Source organism: Camelina sativa, chromosome 12 (genome assembly GCF_030686135.1).
Source record: "Camelina sativa cultivar CO46 ecotype springtype chromosome 12, ASM3068613v1".
Lineage (NCBI taxonomy): Eukaryota > Viridiplantae > Streptophyta > Magnoliopsida > Brassicales > Brassicaceae > Camelina > Camelina sativa.
The window spans coordinates 16,612,088-16,628,002 of NC_141891.1; the positions used below are offsets into that span (position 1 = coordinate 16,612,088).

Below are 15,915 nucleotides of genomic sequence, written 5' to 3' on the forward strand. Positions count from 1 at the left end.
TAGACATGTGCATTCTCATTCAACTTTCTTTCAAAATATTTTAAATTTACGCGCTAAATTTCTATTTTTTCTAAAATGTATCACAATATTATTCGGAACGATATTTAACTTTTTTTGATACAATTATATTTATTTCCTAAATTGTTTGCTAAAAAATTCAATAGATAAAAAAATAAAAACCAAATAGTATCTACACACATGGTGCTTTTTTTCTTAATTTTTTTTTGACATTACTAATTTAGCTTCTTTGTTGCACTTTTCCTTTTTTTTTTTTTTTTTTTTTTCTCGCAAACACCATTCAGGATTATTGCGTTGACATAAGTAAAAGTTTGTTTCTTCTTTTTTTGAACAAAGGTAAATTATTAGAGGCAATGCTTATTAAAATATATATATATATATATAGTAAAGAGAGCATCACCCGAAAAATCTAAAAGCACAGTGCTTTACAAAATTTCGTCAGCTTCCCTAATTTTTCTCAGGTCAATTTTACTACACAGATCCGACCTGACAAATTCCGACCGAGTTTAGTTTTGTTCAATTCCGATTAGATCTTTCTTCCGTAATACTTACTTTTATCGAATACCCCACAAGTACCCCATTCGATCTTGTCTTGGATGCTGGTGGCATTAAGTTAGGGTTCTTCAATCCTTTTTGGGTTTTCGGCATAATTCCCAAACAATGGGTCGCTCTCGTGGGAACTTCCACAATTACGAAGACCCTACTCAGAGGTTTACTCACAATTCATTCTTCCCCATATGGATTTCTTCTCGTGTATTTCTCTGTTATAATTAATTGCCAGTTTCTGCTGAATTTGATATTTCAAGTTTCTTTGAATCTGTATCATTGGGACAATGAGAGCATCGCTTCAAAATTGAGGCTTTTTAAATCTCTTTTCATTAGTGCTGAATTGATCGAATTTCGTATGTGTTTTGAATCTGCGTTGCGCTATAATCCTTGCTTTTTTTTTTAGTTGGGACAATGAGGGTTGCTTCAAATTTGGTGGCTTTTCAGTAGATATAGTCTCTCTCTTATGATCTTTGTGGTAAAATTGTGTTTTGCCTTTGTGTTGTTGTAGAACGAGGAAAAAGAAAAATGCGGCTAATGTGGAGAACTTTGAGTCGACATCTACGGGTACAAATTTTTACTCATCAAACTTTTCTTTTTTTTTTGTTCTCCTGTCAAGATTCCACTTTTGTTCTAACGTCTCTACTTGTGTGGAGACAGTTCCAGGTACTGAGGGAGGAGGCAAGTATAACTGCGATTATTGCCAGAAAGACATTACTGGCAAAATTAGGATCAAATGTGCTGTCTGTCCCGATTTTGATCTCTGTGTTGAATGTATGTCTGTTGGAGCTGAGATCACTCCTCACAAATGTGATCACCCTTACCGAGTTATGGTTAGTTTGGCTTTCGCTTTCCCTTACTTTTTAGTTTGCAGCGAAAAGTTTGATTCTTTGAGAGAGTGATGAGTTTTCTCTGTACTCTCATCATCTAGGACTCAGTGGATAGATCTTTTGGTTGAGTTCCAATCATAACCAATTATATTTCATTTGCTTTCTCAGGGAAATCTAACATTCCCGCTTATTTGTCCGGACTGGAGTGCTGATGATGAAATGCTTCTCCTGGAGGTACCACTTGCTTTTATCATACTGATTTGTGGTTCTATAAATTCTGTTTCTTTCTTCCTTTATCATACTGATTTGTTTTTCTATAAAATCTGACTCTTTAAGTGAAAAGTAATTTTTTTTAATCTCTTAATTCAGGGACTTGAAATTTATGGCTTGGGAAACTGGGCAGAGGTTGCGGAGCATGTTGGAACCAAGAGTAAAGAACAGTGTCTCGAGCACTACAGAAACATTTATTTGAACTCGCCATTTTTCCCACTTCCAGTATGCTGAATCGATCTGTTAAGATAACATATATTTTCGACAATAATGCTTTAGCCTTTTGCAATGTATTGATCCAAGGGAGATACGTTTTTTTCCCAGGATATGTCACATGTAGCAGGGAAGAACAGAAAAGAACTTCAAGCCATGGCAAAAGGACGCATTGATGACAAGAAAGGTATGTCCTAATCTAATTTAATTGATGGTTGTGTGATTCTTCGTTGTACGTGTTGGTATCTTAGTTCTGATATTGATGTGGCTTCTTATTTGGCAGCAGAGCAGAACATGAAAGAAGAGTACCCGTTCTCTCCTCCTAAAGTCAAGTATGTCTCTCGTTCTTCACAGATACTGTATAGTGATACCTTATCATTTTCTCATCTTTTATCCAATTTTTTCGCAGAGTTGAAGATACACAAAAAGGTGAGTCCTTTGCTTGGTATGTTATATTCGGTTTAAGATCTAGGTGTGCTTGTTGTTGTATTATATAGTTGCTCTAGTTTACAGCAATAGTTATATCTAGATCACAATCTCGTAAATGGAATCATCTGGCTCTTGTACGTAAGAAGCTGATTGAGCATATTTTAAAGATCCAAAAAAGGCCCAATATCTGTCATTGTGTTTATACTGGTTGATATTTTCTCCCCTTTTCTTTGTTCTGACGTGCTTTGTGGGTAGAGTCTCATATAGACAGGAGTTTTGGAGGAAAGAAACCTGTGGCCACCCCGGTAAACAACTCTTTGGTTGAATTGAGTAATTACAACCAAAAAAGAGAAGAGTTTGACCCTGAATACGACAATGATGCTGAGCAACTCTTGGCTGAGATGGAGTTCAAAGATAATGATACTCCTGAAGAACATGAGCTGAAGCTTCGTGTGTTGCGTATCTATTCGAAAAGGTACATCCTTTAAGATAAAACAGTGAACATAGTCTCTCTTTTTTTGCCGCTGCCCACTCTGACACAGGTGAGTGTGATGTTTGTAGGCTTGATGAGAGGAAACGTAGAAAAGAATTCATAATAGAAAGAAACCTGTTGTACCCAAATCCCTTTGAGAAGGACCTGTCTCAGGAGGAGAAAGTGCAGTGTCGACGTTTGGACGTTTTTATGCGTTTCCATTCAAAAGAGGAGCACGACGAGCTACTCCGTAGTGTTGTAAGCGAGTACCGCATGGTGAAACGACTCAAAGATCTTAAGGTAAGGACATTGCTACTCTCAACCTGTGTGTTTGGTTTCTTGGACTGGATGTGACTCACTGTTTTGGGTTGGGTGGGGCAGGAAGCTCAAGTGGCAGGGTGTCGTTCGACGGCTGAAGCGGAGAGGTATCTTGGGAGGAAGAGGAAGAGAGAGAACGAAGAAGGGATGAACAGAGGGAAAGAGAGCGGTCAATTTGGTCAGATTGTGGGGGAAATAGGCTCTAGACCTCCTGTGCAAGCTTCTTCAAGCTATGTGAATGATTTGGACCTGATTGGATTCACAGAGTCGCAACTGCTGTCTGAATCCGTGCGTGTCTAGATACTGAACAGTGTGAAAATGAGTTTTTGCTGTAAGTTGTAACTGAAAGAAGAGTTGTTTGTTTTGCAGGAGAAGCGTCTGTGCAACGAGGTCAAGTTGGTTCCACCGGTTTATCTACAGATGCAACAAGTGATGTCACATGAGATATTCAAAGGGAATGTGACGAAGAAGTCTGATGCATATAGCCTGTTCAAGATTGAACCAACCAAAGTGGATCGAGTTTATGATATGCTTGTGAAGAAGGGCATTGCTCAACTTTAAAGGCTTGTGTAGTGTTGTACCATATATATATGTGTGAGCTCTGTTGAGTTATTTGTTGACATAACCTTGTTTATTACACCTTATCAGAATTAGTTTATAATAGAAAAAACAATTATCCACAGATTGTGAAAAGAGATAAGGTGAATGAGAGCCACACAATCTAAACCCCAATGTTTTAGTATATAAGAAAGAAGGGAATCTGACTCCTACAAGTACAAGGAAAGGAAGAGGTGAGATGACGACGATGATGTCTCTCCCCAAAATGAAACTATCTTGTCTGCAACCACACCTCCATTTTAGCAATAGCAGATCATTAGCATCAGCTCAAGCTTTTCCGAGCTCAAGCACAAGGAACAGGACATCATGTCTTGTTCGGTGCGGCTCAGCCAGAAGAAGATTAACTTCGAAAACTAGCAGAGGCGTCAAGCTTGAAAAGGTACAAAGACCTCTGGGTTTGGAGCGACACTGGAGACATGCTGTGGTTGGTGGAGTCTCCGTAGGGTTGATGATGGCTTTGGTATGGGGAATGGATGCAGAGAAAGCTATGGCGCTTGGACCAGAAGGTCCTTTAATGGAAGAGTTTTGGGACAACGTGAGAAGGTACGGTCTTTACGCTCTCACGGTCAGCACCGGAGCCCTCTCCGCAGTCTTTGAGCCTATCTTCGAACTCCTCAAGAACCCAATCTCCGCTGTTCTCATTGTGATCATCTTAGGTGGAAGCTTCTATATCGTCTCCCAAGTTGTCTCAGCAATGATCGGTGTAAACGAATTTGCTTATGATTACAGTTATTAACCAACTATAGTTTGTTTTGTTCTCTTCATTAATACTCTGCTTTTATGTTCTTGTCTTTTTGATCTATTTATATTTTTGTTACACAATCATCAATCACATTTTATTTGACATAAACGTTACACCAAATCATGTACATTGTAAAAAGCTCTTAGAAGATGTGAGAATTGGTTTTCAATAGTATTTGTAAGAATCTTCAGGCCGTCCGGCGACGTAATTCATCAGTCCCTCGCCAGTGACTTCTTCTGAAAGCTGTTGAAAACCACCGAAGGTGATTGCCATCGCCAAGAAGGCTGCAGTTGACGCAAACAGAGGCCAGAAATAGGCTAAAATGTTCACAATCCTTGGTGCTGCGTACATGAGCGACACCACAATCACGCTCACCATGATTGCCACCATGAAATGGAATCTGTATTCCATTAGCTTTGTCTGGATCTCCATTTCTTTTTGATCAACTAGGAGAGATAGAGAGAGAGAAGGGGAATAGGAGAGGGAAGATGTTGAAGCCAAAAGAACTCTGAAGATTGCAATTTATGAGGAAGGGAGATTGAGATGGTTTAGATTTGAAAGTTGGTACCTTTGGGCTATGTTGATCAAACGCAAGTTATCAAGTCCTTTTCAAGTGGCTGTGTGCTTGGTGAAGATTCCATTGTTTACAATAGTTTAACCCACTAATCAATGATTACTGACTTGAATACCCCTTAAGTTTACAGAATGTGAAGGGACATTATCGTCATTCTAAGATGATGCTTTTGTCCGGAAGATGGGTTTTGTCTCTTTTCCTCGTGATATGATTACCAAACAAAGACTTTGTGTAATAAGAGAATAAAGAAGGAATAATGGGATCGCTGATCGCTTTGCAAAGTTTCTTCCTTTTCTTCAAATCCAATGGAAAGGCATATCATCCTCTTTCTTTTCTTAGTTTACATTATTAAACTCATTGTCATTACTACTCAAGCAATTGATTAACATTATAAGATTTTAAACAAAAACTCTTACACAATCAGAATAACTCTGACATTCTCCATTAATGGGTTTTCAAAAACAAACCCATTATAAGAAATGTATTAATCACTTTACATATATCAGCAGTCATAAGATCTTCTTGAACACAAAATTTACAACTACTAGACTGAGTTGTTACTTGTTCTTAAAACTTCCGTCTCTTCTGCTATTCAGCTTCAAAGTTCAAAACCATAGCGGAATTCAAAATTTATACAGCAAAGCGACTATCAAAAGCTATCTACCTCTACTATTGTCTGCAAAGATGGCTTCCATTTCTGCTGTAACAAAACGCCTTGTGGGTTTTGCCGCAGCAACAGCTCGAGCTGTTTCCTTGTCAGCGTGATCTTTATGCACCGCTTTCTCCCAGGTTTGCTCTCAGCTGGATCCTGAAGTGATTCCTTGGCCTTCTCTGTTGATGCCTCATCATCTGACCAGACATCTGTGACCTTGTTTCCATGCTTGCAGAGCGATGAGTGAATACAGTTTCCCATGGTTCATAGTTATGTGATGATGCCATGATTCAAACAATTTATATTCAGCTCTTGGACCAACGTGCAGACCATCATATGCCCACTAACCCTTTTCTTTATTGTGGTCAGCTAATGTAGCAGCACTTGATAAACATATCTAGTTGCACATGCAAATGTCAAAGTCTTAAATATTAATGAAGCATGCTTCCTAGGAGGAAGGCAAAGTCAAATCAACACCGCCCCAGTATTAAAGTCAATAGGAGGATATGAAGAGAAGACCATGAACTAATTAATGAGAAGGAGACTTAATCAGCTCTCTAAATTGTTTCAAATGTGTATAACCCGAGTTTGCTAACATTACAAAATCTTTCCTGATCCAGAATATACTGGTATCAGGAGAAAGAAAGCTAAATAGTGGATAAAGCTCGAAGCCAAAGAGACATCAAAGCTACATACCGATTACAAAAGCTACACAGAAACTCCTCCAGATGAGCGTCTAGACTCCAACCATGCCTTTGCCGCAACACTAGTAGTCAAAAACCAGCCAACCTTATCCGAGGCTTCATGGAAAGGAGCATTTAGCTCTTTTAAGTGAGACTCGAAAACAGCTGCCAAACCTTTGTCTGAGTATTTGTGTTTTCCATGTCCAGTGTTGATTCCAAGTAACGGAGGGAACTCTTCTCCAGATTCCAGAGCTGCCTCTGATAAGTCATTCATCCAAACATGAAGAGCAGTCAAGGCTGCCCCCAGAGAGAGACTTTTTAGATGTAAAGACCATTGGGTAGCAGATTTTGATTGGAGACCCGTATAAATGTCACACTCAAGTCCCAGTTGTAGGATCTCACAAGCTCTTTCCAACTTATTGAGATTGACACAGAGATCAATCAAGCAGTTCAAATATGCTTTCTTTACATCAGAGCCAATGGAATCAATCAACTCAGATGCTTCCTTCTTGAACACCCCTTCCTCGCAGTTTTGCTCCTCGACCAACATCTTTACCACTTGACCAAGCTTTGGCTTAGCCTTTTCGACACAGCCAATGAGTTTACCAATTTCCTCACTCGGCGTCTGGGTCATTACGTTCAAAAGGCACCCACAGAATCTGTCATCCGGAGTAATGCCCAGTTCCAACACTTGATCGAATGTCCTCACAACATCATCTACCTGTTTGGCTTTCCCATAACACTGGATAACTGACGTCAGAACAAAAAGAGTAGGCTCAAAACCAGCTTCTCTCATTTGAACAAGAGCCGCCTCAGCCTCTGAAACCCTCCCACTACAAGAGTACACAGTGATCAGCGAAGAAAAGGTCCAGCTGTCCGGATCACAAGACCCACAATTCTTCATATCTTGAAAGATCTCAAAAGCCTCATCCACATATCCGATATCAGCACACATGGACAAGAGAGTATTGTAAAGAATCACAGTTAAAGACAATCCTTTATCCTTCATCTCACGGTAGATAGCAAGTGCATCATCCCCATAACGAGCTCTACCATAAGCTCTAACAAGAGCAGCATAAGTACTCCAGTTGGGTGTAAACCCATTGCTAATAAGATCCTTGTAGATTATCTTAGCCTGCCAAGGCCTCTTAGCTCTACCCATTGAATCTAACAACCTATTGTAAATAACAAGATTAGGCTTCACCCCAAGGGCTTTCATCTCTTCATAGATATTAAGACACCCATCATAGTTTCCAGAAACACCATAAATCCTAATCAAAGTCGAAAAAGTAACAGCGTCAATACGCCAATTCTCAGTCCTAGCACGGTCATACAAGCTCAAAGCCATCTCAACATCACCAGCACGCCCGTAAGCATCAATCATAGCTGCCAAAGTGACATTATCAGGCTCACATCCAAAGGAAGACATTTTCTCAAACCACTCAACAGCTCTCTTAGGTACACCACACTGCCTAGCACAACTAATGATGGTAGTGAAAGTTGCATTATCCGGTTTAACACCTCTCTCAAGCATTTCACCGAACAGCTTCTCTGACTTTTCAAGATCCTTGCTTTTCCTAAACACCTTCATGGTGACATTGTAGAGAATCACTTCCCTGCTAGGTTTCATCGTCTCCAAGAGATTGTTCAACACAAGTGGCGCAGTTTCAGGGTTATTCATGTTATTGAGGGTCACAACAGCATCTTGCTCAAACAATTTACCACCAAAGCCAGTAATGACATCGCAAACATCAGCGTCGTTTGGTTTACATGCGTCAAGAGACTCAGATAGTTTGATAAGAGAAGAGTACCTCGAATCGTAAGATTTTCTACGGAGCTGTGAAGCTCTGGGGCTTTTGGGGTTAACCCAGACGTAGCTTTTGGAAGCTGCAGGAGGTTCTGGTAATGGAAGATCCGCATCAAGTTTGGATTTTTCGGTCCGGGTTTCTTGCGGAATCGCTTCTTGTACTGAAACATGGGTTGCTTGGAGAAGGTTTCTGGAGTGTGAAGGAGAAGAATTGGGGTTGTATGAGCAGAAGAAGCTTCTTGGAGTGGATTTGGGATACACTGAGAGAAGATTGCAGAGAGGAAGAGGGTCGTGGAGAAGAGATGAGGGAGACGAGCATAGATGATGAAATGACATTTTGGGGTGTTACTACTTCTTCTTCGTAGTTGCAGTGTAGTAGCCTTGAGTCGAGACCTTATCCAACAGAGCGATTTTGTAAGAGAAGAAGGAAAGGAAGAAAGTTGTGCTGTTTAAGTATTCCTCAATATAACTGCCTGATGTTTTAAGCGTTGAAACCCACCGCGTAGTGCCACTAGCTTTCTAATAGATGACGACGGCGTATTGGGTTTGGACATGACCATATGGCCCATATAAATTTTTACGGTTAAATAATAAAAGCCCATTATAGTACGACTGAACGAGTTTCAGAAATTCAAGAATTGTGAAAGGGATATACGTAGTTTAGGTTATAAGATCAAAAAGATGGATAGTGGAGTTAAGAGACTTTATTTCAAACAAGTTTTTTTATAGTTTCGTTGAAAATAAGTTCTCACGAAAGAAAGTTAGATATCTAAACAAAACATGCATGTAGAAGCGTTTTCATGATTAACGACTTAACGTTAACCTTAAGGTCTTATGGATGTAAAGGATGAGATATGTTGTATTTATCACAATCGGGTACTATTTAGTCCATACAATTTGAAATCTTATGAGAGAAGCCAACATAAAATGAAACCTCTCAAGATATGTCGATGTCGATCAGTTTGTTATGTTCTCGTGTTTTAACTCTCAAGAAATAAAATCGGAATCAAATTAAAGTCAAAAATAGTCTCCTTGACTTAATGTGATTGCTACAATTAAAGCATCCAATAGAAAAGATTTTTGAAGACCTTACCTAAGATGTAGTGAGCAAACTCTGTCACTCCAGGATGAGAACAAGCGACTAGAATGTTCCAGTAGATAGCACACGTCTTTACTAAAATAGATTAATAATTTAATTTGAAATAAGGATTAATAATTTTTTTTGAAATATGGATTAATAATTATTGAAAGATTTTGCTGACATGGATTAATAACTTTATTTGAAATAACTTTTCTTATTTTGAGAAACAGTAGTAATAATAACGTACAAGAAAAATCTTGATAATTTAATAATTACTAAAATTGATAAATTGATCCATTTCCAAGTTTGACCAGTATAATTTTAAACACAATTCAATAAAAAACTAAAGACATTTTTTTAATACCTTATAGAAATATATGATACCATGATCAATATTATAAATGAATAATTGTATAAATGATTAGTATATATATATATATAAGAAATTTAGTGATATGATTTTTGTGTTGATGTTGTTTCTTAAATTTACATTAGTTTTCCTGAAATCCATTTCTAAATTTTGTAAAAAGTATTGGTGTTCTTTTCAAGACATCAGTTGGTTTTCTTGATTATAAAAAGTATTGATTACAATGACTAAAATTTATTTTAAAATATACTCCATCCTATCAAATTAGTTGTCATTGAAGATTTTTTGCACACAAATTTAAAAATAATTATAATTTTGATTTTCCCTTTCATTAATAGATTTTCTAAAATTTTAATTGGTCAAAACATTAAAACAGTTCAGACATTTTAACTATCAAACATCTACATAGAAAATCTACATTGAAAAACGACAAAAACAAAATTTAAAACGACAATTATTATAACATTATCAAACATCTACATTGAAAACTAAAACATCAACTATTATAAAATAAAATTTTAATTATAGAACAACAACTAATAGACAAAGGAGAGAATATATTTTAAATAAGAATACTAAATTATGAACATTTAATTATAATTTTATTGATAAATTAATAAAAATTTATGGTTCCAGTAAATTAATACCTCTACTATAGTATTTGAGATCATATTCGGCCCCAAATAGATTGTTACTTCAAGAATTGTGGAAGGGATATAGTTTGGTTAGAAGATCAAATATTCTAAAGATGCATGTATGGATACCTAGTGGAGTTAAGAGACTTTATTTCAAACCGTTTTATAGTTTCATTGAAATTATGGTCTCACGAAAGAAAGTTATATCTAAACAAATTAAATAGAGCATCGGAAATAAAATTAGATTTCTAAACAAAGCATGCATCATGCATGTAATGTAGAAGCTAGTATTATTAACGTTAACCTTAAGGTCTTATGGGTGGAAAGGATGAGATGTGCTGTATTTGTCACAGTCGGATACTATTTATTAGTCCATACAATTTGAAATCTTATGAGAATAGTCACTTAAAAAGCCAACATAAAATGAAACATCTCAAGATATAATATATGTAGATCAGTTTGTTATGTTCTCGTGTTTACTCTCAAAAAATAAAATCCGACATCAAATTAAAGTCAAAGAAATGGTCTCTTGAGACACGCAAATATATCATGTCTCTTGATTTTATATTTGATGAGTAAAGAAAGTTCTTCAAAGACCGATAGGTTAGTGCTAACAAAGTTTCTTTATAGTTAGTTATTGATTATTTAAAGTACCACAAATAGCACATTTGAACACTTGGCACATACGAAAACCATTCACATATCGTGTAACTCGTCTTTGAAATGTCTAAACGTTAATAAATTATTGTCCTAATTGAGAGCCGACATACAGTCTTCGAACTAACATGTATTGTAAACAAATAGTAGTTCTGATTCAACTTATGACAAATCTAGTTCTAGTAAAGTTGACCTTAGCAATGCGTTCACACATAAAAGATATGGAATTTGTTTGTGGACCATCAGACTGATGGCATCAGTCCATCCTTTTACACCCGTATTGTTTTTGGGTTCTTTTTTCTTCACTGCCTCTTAAACATATTTTGTGGTCATCCTTAAAGAGTTTGTTTTCCAATAACATAAACTCTAACCTCCTTTCTCCTACGAATATTTTAAAATGGCATCATAATAATACTAACTTCGTAAGAATAAGGTACTGTATACTATACAGCTCATGTGCACGAATCCTTCGTCAAACTTGTCAAGAAGAAGAAAAATGTCACACATCCCGATAATTACCACCGACGCTACTTTGATAAACGAAAAGAAGAAAGAAAGCTAAATCAGTGGCACATCACAAAAGGCATAGATTAAAGAGATAAAGCGAAGTACTATTATTGGTTCATAGAAGTATAAAGAAGATAATAAAACAAATTTGCTTTAATGTTTACAGTTGTTTTACACATCTTTCGAATGGGACAACCAAATATTTGAAATGGCTACCAAATTACAAAATACAACGACCCTTCTTCCTTCCTTATTGGTTCTCATAATCACAACATTACACGTAAATGTCTCTATATATATATATTTTATTACTTGTATAATAAAGAAAAAGATTGAAGTAAAATAAAAGGATCTTTTAAAAGGTAATAAACAGAAGTCAATCACATGATGGAGCAGCTCTGTGGATTCTCTTCGCTGAAGTAATCACATCTGGTGACGTGGCACGTTCGGTAAGCAGGTGGTGGTGGGCAGCCCCCACCCCAGCTATCGTAGACTGGTCGTCCATAGCACTCGTATGGCTGCGGCGGCGGCATTCCATATCCGTTGAACGCTGGTCCTCCGTAACCATCATAGTATGTTGGTCCACAACACATTGCTGGCTGCCCTTGCGGCATCATTGGGATCACCTGTGGTGGTGGTCCCGGCTGCTGCTTCGGGGCAGGTGCGGGAGCTGGTGCGGGACCTGGCGCTGGGGCAGGTGCGGGAGCTGGTGCGGGTTTGGCGGCAGCGGCTGGCTTCTCGGGTTCTTTTGGCTTTTCGGGTTGCTTTGGCTTCTCGGGTTCTTTAGGCTTCTCGGGTTGCTTAGGCTTCTCGGGTTCTTTAGGCTTTTCAGGCTGCTTAGGCTTCTCAGGTTCCTTGGGCTTCTCTGGAGCTTTAGGCTTCTCAGGATCTTTAGGCTTTTGAGGAGCTGGTTGTGGCTGTGGCTGAGGAGGCTTGGGTGGCTCGACGATCTCGATGGTCTTTATGGAGCCGCCGCCTTTGGAACATAGTTTGTCCATGATCCTCTCAGGACTACAGCAAACCACCTTGATGATGACAATGTTGGCCTTTTCATCGAACAACTGGTCTCTTATTTCTCTTGTTCCCAATCACACAAGCATAAAATCCACTCAGTCCATTTCCAAATACAAAAATCAACAAAAAATAATTTACCAAAAAAAGAAGAAAGAAAAAAGAAAGAAGTAACTCACGAGGGAATTTGCATAGAACCTTCTTGACTTTCTTGTAACACTTGGCACAATCAAGATCCACCTTCAACTTCATCATAGTAACCTGTTTTTGAGACATCAACATCACTAAATCCTCAGCTTCTTCTTCTTCTTCCATAGTTTTTTTTATATTAATTGTATATACATTGGATTTGACATTTATAAGATCTTATTACTGTAATAAACAACCAACAAAAAATGAAAAAAGAGAGTAGAAGAACAGATTCGATCTCTGACACAAAAAGAGAAAGAGAAGAATCTGATCTCTTCTTCTTTTTTTCTTGTTTTTATTTTGGGGTTAAAGAGAATCTGATTTCTTCTCATAGTTTCCACAAAGTTGGTGCTGTCTTTTTTAATCCACACAAAAACAAACACAACCCACATATACAAAAAAACCTCTTCATGTTAATAATAAATAAACAAAGAGATATATGCCCACAAAGATGTTAAATATCCTCAAGACCCACATATTAAAAAGGATCACACAACTAAACTGAATAAAAGAAAAAAGAGCAGAGAAGAGAAGAGAAGAGAAGAGAAGAGAAGAGAAGAAAGTAACCTTTTCCTTGCCCTTCTCGGCCATGGCTTGGAATGAAGAGCTGAGATCTGAGATCTGAAATCTGACGGTGGCTCTAGCTTAGAGTCTACTTCAAGAGAGAGAGAGATGGGTGGTGGTGAGAAGTGTAGCTTTTTATAATACAGACTCAAATCCTACTCCACCAATGTTATGATGACACGCGTTACTAGTTGGCGTCGATTTTGATTAATCAGAAAAAAAGCTTTCTCATACTATCTCAATAAAAATAAAAAAATGCTGCAGCCTAAGCCTAAGGTAGTACAATAATGAATCACCAGAACCCTTTTCACATCTCTAACTTTCATAGTTGCCATTATTTGACTTAAACCAAAATCTTTCTTTCTTGATTTACTGCTATTACCAAATGCCAAATGATATTTACTGCTCATCTCTTAAATTCGTTGTTTCTTTTTAAAGTTTCATACTTTTAAAATTCAATGTTTCTTAACTAGTTTTACACTTTTACTATAAACAGTTAAACACATTGACATGGAAGAAAATAAAAATTAAGACTATTTTAAGTAAAGGAGTGGGGTGTGAGTCGGCTTATATTCAATTTTCTCAATCATTCTTCCTTCAACGCAACTCTTTGTCTCCTTCTATAATTTTGTTTGTTTATATAATTAATACTTACTTCTTCTTTTTTTTCAAATGGTATCTTTGTAATTTGTATATCCAGCTCGATTAATCAATCACTCCAATAGTCCAACTCCCACATCATATGTTTTGTAATTATCTAATATAAATTTAGAGATAGACATTAATTTTGTATGTTTTATCTTTTAATATTTTCATTTTTCACTAACGAACAAAGAGAGCAATCATCATCATCATCAATTCTTCATACGTAAGAAGAAGATAGAACGAGAGAAAAACAACAACAAAAGAAAGAGCTGGAAGATTCGTCACATGCAGAATAGTTGGTCGAATAATAACACTTTATCTTTTGGGCGTTTTGTATTTTTTTTTACAAAGGGCAAAAAAAGAATGCCCCTCTTTGTGATGCATATTGGTGGTGGTATATGAGTTCTGAATTGATGGGGGGTCATTAGACCCAATGGGCATTTTGTAATACAAAAAAATGACATAACTCTTATTGGACTCTCTCTACTGTTAGATTGGAAACTTCAATCCTACTGATCACCAAGTCCAACGGGCCGTTTCACATTCATTTTCATAACAATGTATGATCTAAAATATTAGGGGTGGGAGTTATGAATTTATAATTACCAGTTTGGATTCGATACAGTTCAGTTTAACTGGGGTTTTATAAAACTTTAGCAGGACTCTAAACAAAATTTACTTCTGTAACTTCGCTTTGTATTTGACATTTTTAATTCGATACAGTTTCAGTTTGGTTGGAAGATCTTAGCCAAACAGATTGCACATAAACTCTCCTTCGAATCAGGTTCGTTTGGGCTCGGTTAATATGCCTACGTCTAATGAAGCTGGAATTAACACATCATGAACAAATTGTTAGCTAGGTATCTTCATAACTCATAAGTCGATATAGTTTCATAAAAGAAAAGTAAAACAATACATTTTTCTAACAATATGTGTTTGTTTCAGTGACGATCAGGCCCCAAAAAGGGCCTTCTAAGTACCAAAGTGGCTATGCCTAGTTATGATGCACCTTATACCCCAATGCTTGCTCTCTCTTATCTTATGGCAACTTTAAAGTTTCTCCTCTTTTATATATCTTGCAAGACAATTTCAGTTGTTTAGTTACTATATATATAGTTCGTTAGTGTATGTTTTGGACCTTAATGCTCTGTATAATATCTCAATTATTTGCTATGTAGATTTAGGGTTAAGTATACGATTTAGTTGAAACAGATTGAGAAGAATATATAATACTGAAAGAGACGCACGGAAATGTACAAAACAAGGAGTCGTCGTCTCGGCTGAAAATTCAAATAAATAATGAGATTGGAAATCTGTTGGGTCCCAATTTTGCAACTCAAAAGTTAGGAAGACTTTGATAAGATTCTGTCCTTTTTGATGTGATTGCCAAGATATATATCCTCTCTACTTTGTGTGGCTCCGAGACATGTACTACTTTGATACTTTCTACCTTATCTTTATCCATTCACACATTAACAAACTTGATTGGTATCATTCTAGTGTTTTCACTATGTAAAGAAATGGTACGGAGTTGATGATGTATTTTTACGATACAATATTTTGTACCCTCTACTTTTGTGATCGCAATTTTCAAAAAAAAAAAAAAAAAATTCTTCATACTTTTGTCTCTTACCGATTATTCAATGTCTCTATTTTATGTCACCAATTTGATCCGACAACATTAGATCTTTTAGCTAGTATCTTTCAACTCAAGAGATCATCTATGAACTATAAAGTAAACTATATACGTATCACATATATATTGAAAATGAGAAGCTGGTCCGAGAACGACAAGCACTTAAGACAATGAAAATGTTAATGGAATAGAAGAAATTCGTTTTGGTCGATGCAGAATCATGCCCGGCCCGCAAGGTAGGTAATGTCTCGTTCGCTTTTTGCCTCCAAATGAAATGATTGCTGTAATTTTTGTGGTGCGTAATTATTGAATGATTTACGGTTCGTGAACAACAATGTGTATACATAGTACTATTTGTTTTAACTTTTATGTGATAATAAGGGAAAGTGAGGAGGAAAGCGAAGAAATATAAAAAGAGGCTTTTTAGGGGTTTAGGACTGTAAGGGGAATA

At 36.8% G+C, this 15,915-nt stretch overlaps 5 protein-coding genes across 8 annotated transcripts; 2 read left to right on the forward strand and 3 right to left on the reverse strand.

Annotated features, from left to right (window-relative positions):
* Positions 1–399: 399 nt before the first annotated feature.
* LOC104731978 (transcriptional adapter ADA2b) lies at positions 400–3,776 on the forward strand. 4 transcript variants are annotated; one of them, XM_087479391.1, is made up of 12 exons: positions 400–728; positions 1,076–1,131; positions 1,225–1,397; positions 1,563–1,628; positions 1,764–1,889; positions 1,989–2,064; positions 2,161–2,209; positions 2,287–2,306; positions 2,562–2,781; positions 2,868–3,078; positions 3,160–3,384; positions 3,466–3,776. In XM_087479391.1, exons 1-12 carry the CDS (start codon positions 679–681, stop codon positions 3,655–3,657), a joined length of 1,464 nt encoding a protein of 487 aa, XP_087335517.1. In that variant the 5' UTR covers positions 400–678; the 3' UTR covers positions 3,658–3,776. The 4 variants fall into 4 exon arrangements, with proteins under 4 accessions (XP_087335517.1, XP_087335519.1, XP_087335518.1 ...); XM_087479393.1 differs by having other exon boundaries at positions 2,574–2,781; XM_087479392.1 differs by having other exon boundaries at positions 2,164–2,209.
* Positions 3,777–3,848: 72 nt separating this feature from the next.
* Positions 3,849–4,564, forward strand: LOC147930619 (uncharacterized). Its single transcript, XM_087479395.1, has one exon. The coding sequence runs from the start codon at positions 3,893–3,895 to the stop codon at positions 4,448–4,450; it is 558 nt and encodes a 185-aa protein (XP_087335521.1). The 5' UTR covers positions 3,849–3,892; the 3' UTR covers positions 4,451–4,564.
* LOC147930620 (uncharacterized) lies at positions 4,523–5,033 on the reverse strand. Its single transcript, XM_087479396.1, has one exon. It carries the CDS (start codon positions 4,886–4,888, stop codon positions 4,622–4,624), a length of 267 nt encoding a protein of 88 aa, XP_087335522.1. The 5' UTR covers positions 4,889–5,033; the 3' UTR covers positions 4,523–4,621.
* A 1,178-nt stretch (positions 5,034–6,211) lies between these two features.
* Positions 6,212–8,656, reverse strand: LOC147930621 (pentatricopeptide repeat-containing protein At4g16390, chloroplastic). Its single transcript, XM_087479390.1, has one exon. It carries the CDS (start codon positions 8,506–8,508, stop codon positions 6,391–6,393), a length of 2,118 nt encoding a protein of 705 aa, XP_087335516.1. The 5' UTR covers positions 8,509–8,656; the 3' UTR covers positions 6,212–6,390.
* A 2,898-nt stretch (positions 8,657–11,554) lies between these two features.
* LOC109124860 (uncharacterized) lies at positions 11,555–13,622 on the reverse strand. Its single transcript, XM_010451498.3, has 3 exons — positions 13,187–13,622; positions 12,610–12,691; positions 11,555–12,494 (listed from the first exon to the last, which is right to left on the reverse strand). Exons 1-3 carry the CDS (start codon positions 13,208–13,210, stop codon positions 11,800–11,802), a joined length of 801 nt encoding a protein of 266 aa, XP_010449800.2. The 5' UTR covers positions 13,211–13,622; the 3' UTR covers positions 11,555–11,799.
* Positions 13,623–15,915: the final 2,293 nt, after the last annotated feature.

Coding starts and splice junctions, on each gene's coding strand:
- LOC147930619 (XM_087479395.1), top strand. CDS start 3,893: ATGACGACGATGATGTCTCTCCCCAAAATGAAACTATCTTGTCTGCAA.
- LOC109124860 (XM_010451498.3), bottom strand. CDS start 13,210: ATGGCCGAGAAGGGCAAGGAAAAG. Junction 12,692..13,186: donor CCGAGAAGGGCAAGGAAAAG/GTTACTTTCTTC, acceptor TCTCAAAAACAG/GTTACTATGATGAAGTTGAA. Junction 12,495..12,609: donor GGTTCTATGCAAATTCCCTC/GTGAGTTACTTC, acceptor TGGGAACAAGAG/AAATAAGAGACCAGTTGTTC.
- LOC147930621 (XM_087479390.1), bottom strand. CDS start 8,508: ATGTCATTTCATCATCTATGCTCGTCTCCCTCATCTCTTCTCCACGAC.
- LOC104731978 (XM_087479391.1), top strand. CDS start 679: ATGGGTCGCTCTCGTGGGAACTTCCACAATTACGAAGACCCTACTCAG. Junction 2,307..2,561: donor AGTTGAAGATACACAAAAAG/GTGAGTCCTTTG, acceptor CTTTGTGGGTAG/AGTCTCATATAGACAGGAGT. Junction 3,385..3,465: donor CGCAACTGCTGTCTGAATCC/GTGCGTGTCTAG, acceptor TTTGTTTTGCAG/GAGAAGCGTCTGTGCAACGA.
- LOC147930620 (XM_087479396.1), bottom strand. CDS start 4,888: ATGGAGATCCAGACAAAGCTAATGGAATACAGATTCCATTTCATGGTG.